The sequence below is a fragment of the Tupaia chinensis genome, unplaced genomic scaffold (genome assembly GCF_000334495.1).
Source record: "Tupaia chinensis unplaced genomic scaffold, TupChi_1.0 Scaffold000047_1, whole genome shotgun sequence".
In the NCBI taxonomy this organism is placed as follows: domain Eukaryota; kingdom Metazoa; phylum Chordata; class Mammalia; order Scandentia; family Tupaiidae; genus Tupaia; species Tupaia belangeri.
Genome location: NW_006159505.1, coordinates 2104897 through 2108203, shown reverse-complemented (window position 1 = coordinate 2108203; position 3307 = coordinate 2104897). Strand labels below are relative to the sequence as shown.

At 58.3% G+C, this 3307-nt stretch overlaps 1 protein-coding gene across 1 annotated transcript in view; it reads left to right on the top strand.

Moving 5' to 3' along the window:
* The window catches only part of STARD10 (StAR related lipid transfer domain containing 10), a gene marked incomplete in the record, with an annotated part of 33365 nt that overhangs the window by 29584 nt on the left and 474 nt on the right, over positions 1–3307 (top strand). The window contains 4 exon segments of the mRNA XM_027774065.1: positions 1–83; positions 588–691; positions 1278–1395; positions 3143–3195. Of these exon segments, the coding sequence (XP_027629866.1) occupies positions 1–83; positions 588–691; positions 1278–1395; positions 3143–3195 (358 nt within the window).

Here is a 3307-nt window from a genome sequence, read left to right as displayed (position 1 = left end):
TCGGAAGAAGTGGGACAGCAACGTCATTGAGACTTTCGATATCGCCCGGCTGACAGTCAATGCTGACGTGGGCTATTACTCTTGTGAGCAGAAGCAGCACGTTGACCTGCCGCCTCAGCCTCCCTCCAGCCTCCTCCCTCTCCCCTCCTGTGGTCACTCCCAAGTCCAGGCTGCTCAGAGCCCTGAGTACTGAGATGCAGGACTGCCCACCCTGAAAACCCTGTCCACCACGCACACACACGCACACTCACCACACACGTTCACATACGCACAGTTGTGTACACAACCCACAGCCTCATGCCACGTCCTCACAGACACCTTTTCATGGACACGCACTTATGATAATACATACATTCTCATGTACAAACAGACCAGACCAGCAAGGTGGTGGCCATATGAGCTTGTGAGGACCAGGGGTGGCTGGAGACATGAGGGACAGGGTTCTGGGACTGTGGTTGGGGGAACACCTGTTTGGATTGTGGGGCCTGGCAGTTAACGAGGCCTCCCTGTATCTCTGGCCTCTGCACACCCTCCCTTGCAGGCAGGTGGACCGGTGATCTAGCTGAACTGTCCCTTGCCCTCCACAGGGAGGTGTCCCAAGCCCCTGAAGAACCGCGATGTCATCACCCTCCGCTCCTGGCTCCCCATGGGCGCTGATTACATCATTATGAACTACTCAGTCAAACATCCCGTGAGTTCACCTACGTTTCCTGTTGGGGGGCAGTGCTGGGCTGTTGCTGCCACTGTGACTTCCCTGTGACTTCAGGCAGGCACGGAGTCCTCCGCCCCTCAGTGTGCTTCCTATATTGTGAGGAAAAGCCCTCTGTGTCCCTGGGGGGGCGCTCCAGCAGTCAGGAGGGGGCAGTTTGGGCTACCTCTGTGATGAGTGGGCGGGACGGGCCCAGGACAGGGCCAGCACGGAAAGGGGAGCGAAGGTAAGAGGCAGGGTCCCCTGGCTCTCCTGAGGCTGGGCCACCTTCATCTCCCTGGGCAGGAAGGACAGGCAGGTAGGGCTGGCCTGGGCAGAGGCGAGTGTGTGTTTGTGCGAGCCTATGACCCACACTGGGTGCTTTCCGGAGGGGAACAGGGGAAACCTTGAGAGAGGCCAGCTTGCCCTAGTCTGATTCTTCCTTTTTGCCTCATCCCAGCATCAAGCCTAGCCAGGAAGAGATGCCAGGGGATGGAGAGAGAGAGAGAGAGAGAGAGAGAGATAGAGAGCAGCGACATCTCCTTAGCTCCCACCTGGAGTCTTACCTTCCTGTGCCTTCCATCTCCAGAAATACCCACCTCGGAAAGACTTGGTCCGAGCTGTGTCCATCCAGACGGGCTACCTCATCCAGAGCACAGGGCCCAAGAGCTGCGTCATCACCTACCTGGCTCAGGTGGACCCCAAAGGTGAGGGCTTGGGCCTGGCAGCCTCCGTTGGGATCTTCCCTGAACCTCAGGGGATGGGACCTGATCGGCTAGGGATCCAGGAGGTTGTCTGCAGGAGCTGTTTTGTATTTGGGGGTATTGCCATCCATTGAACCAAGGTTTGAAGCCGTCAGATCAGGGGCTTGAAGGAAGAGCCAGGGTAGCCCCTGCCACTCTACTGACAAAGCTGGGAGTGCCCTGCCCAGGTTTGGATGTGCCCTGTGCCCCCAGCTGCCCATGCTCTGGCTTGCGTCCTGCTCCCTCGCTGCTCCCCATCTGTCTTGCTGGCTCACTCTGTCCACCCTGGGGGCCTGGGTTTTCCAGCCTCAGGCCTCTCCCCTTCTGGAGGGCTCTGCCACTCCCATGACTTCATGACAGTTGACCATACTTTGCTGAGGTCCAGAGTCCTGGGGCTGCTGGCCTCCTGGACATCTTTCTCAGGGTGTCTTTTGGCACCCGCGACTCACATGTATGTTGTGAACTCACGCCTCCTCTCCTGACCTTACCCCTCTCCTGTCTCCACCTTCCAGCCATCCATGCTAAGAACTTGTGGGTCACCTGGGACTGCCTCTTCCTCAGCTCCCAATTCAGTCCTTGATTCTTATCGTCTCCACCTTCCAGCCATCCATGCTAAGAACCTATGGGTCACCTGGGACTGCCTCTTCCTCAACTCCCAATTCAGTCCTTGATTCTTATTGATTCTACTTCCTTAATACGAAGCTCCTATCACTTCTCTCCATGCTCAGCCACCTTGTCTGTCTATACCAGGTACCAGAGGAATGTTCCTCAACACTTATTTCTCATCTGCTTAAAATCCTCTGACTTTCACTGCCCTGAGTGCAATCGAGTGCTCCCAGGTTCCCCAGTCCTTCCCCACACCGTCTGCTTCCGCACCACCCTGCCAGGCAGCCTTGCCCTCCACCTGGACATGCCTCTCCTCCCTCACTGACCCTCCAGGGCTGCTTTAGATGCCACCCTGGGTGCAGGTACACGGGCTCCCTGCTCTGTGGGCCATTCCCTGCTAGCAGCATCCTTGTCCCTGGGCACCCAGGGGCCAGGTGGGGGTGACAGAGTGAATGTGGAGTGAGTGAGGGACTGAATGAGTTGCAGATGGCGGGGCCTAGAGCACTTTCACCTAGGTGTGCCCCCAGCCCCTGAGGGCACAGTGGTCCAGGCCCAGGGCTCCCTGGCCTCCCCTAGTGAGTGGACTGGTGTCAGGCCGAGCAGACACTTGGGAACGAGGCAGGATGGAGGGCTGGGCATGGGTTCCGGTCAGGCCAGGCTTGGGGCTCGGTCAAGAGGCCTGTGTAGTCAGGAAAGTGGCTTGGAGGACAGCCCTGGAGGGACGTTCACGTCACTGCACAGGGGCTGGGTATGACAAGGCATATCTGGGAGCGGAAGGAGGTGGCAGAGCCTGGCTGGCAGTCAGAATTTCAAGCCATATGTGGCCTGTGGTCACTAGGACCCTGTGGTTTTCTTCCATGCAGCCCTTTGAGGCTCAGCAGAATGATGGGGCAGCAGCCGGGGTTGGGGGGGTAGGGGGATGAGCCTGAGAAGTAGTCTGAGGCAGCAGGGAGTGAGGATGACTTGCCTTATTCACCACCTTCCAGGCTGGAGGAGGGGGCTTCCCTGGAAGTCCCAGGTGGAGGGAGGGCCTGGGAAGTTGGTGGGGCAGGGCACCGAGGCTACAACCTCCCTTCTCTCCTCACTGCCCTTCCTTGCCCTCTAGGCTCTTTACCCAAGTGGGTGGTGAATAAATCGTCTCAGTTTTTGGCTCCTAAGGTGAGTGGCCTTGGGAATGTGGGGGCTGGAGGCTGGGGGAGGGGTGGACTCTGGGATAAGGGGCGGGGTCAAGGATGGAGATTGGGGTTAGGGTCAGAGTTACAAGGGGAAG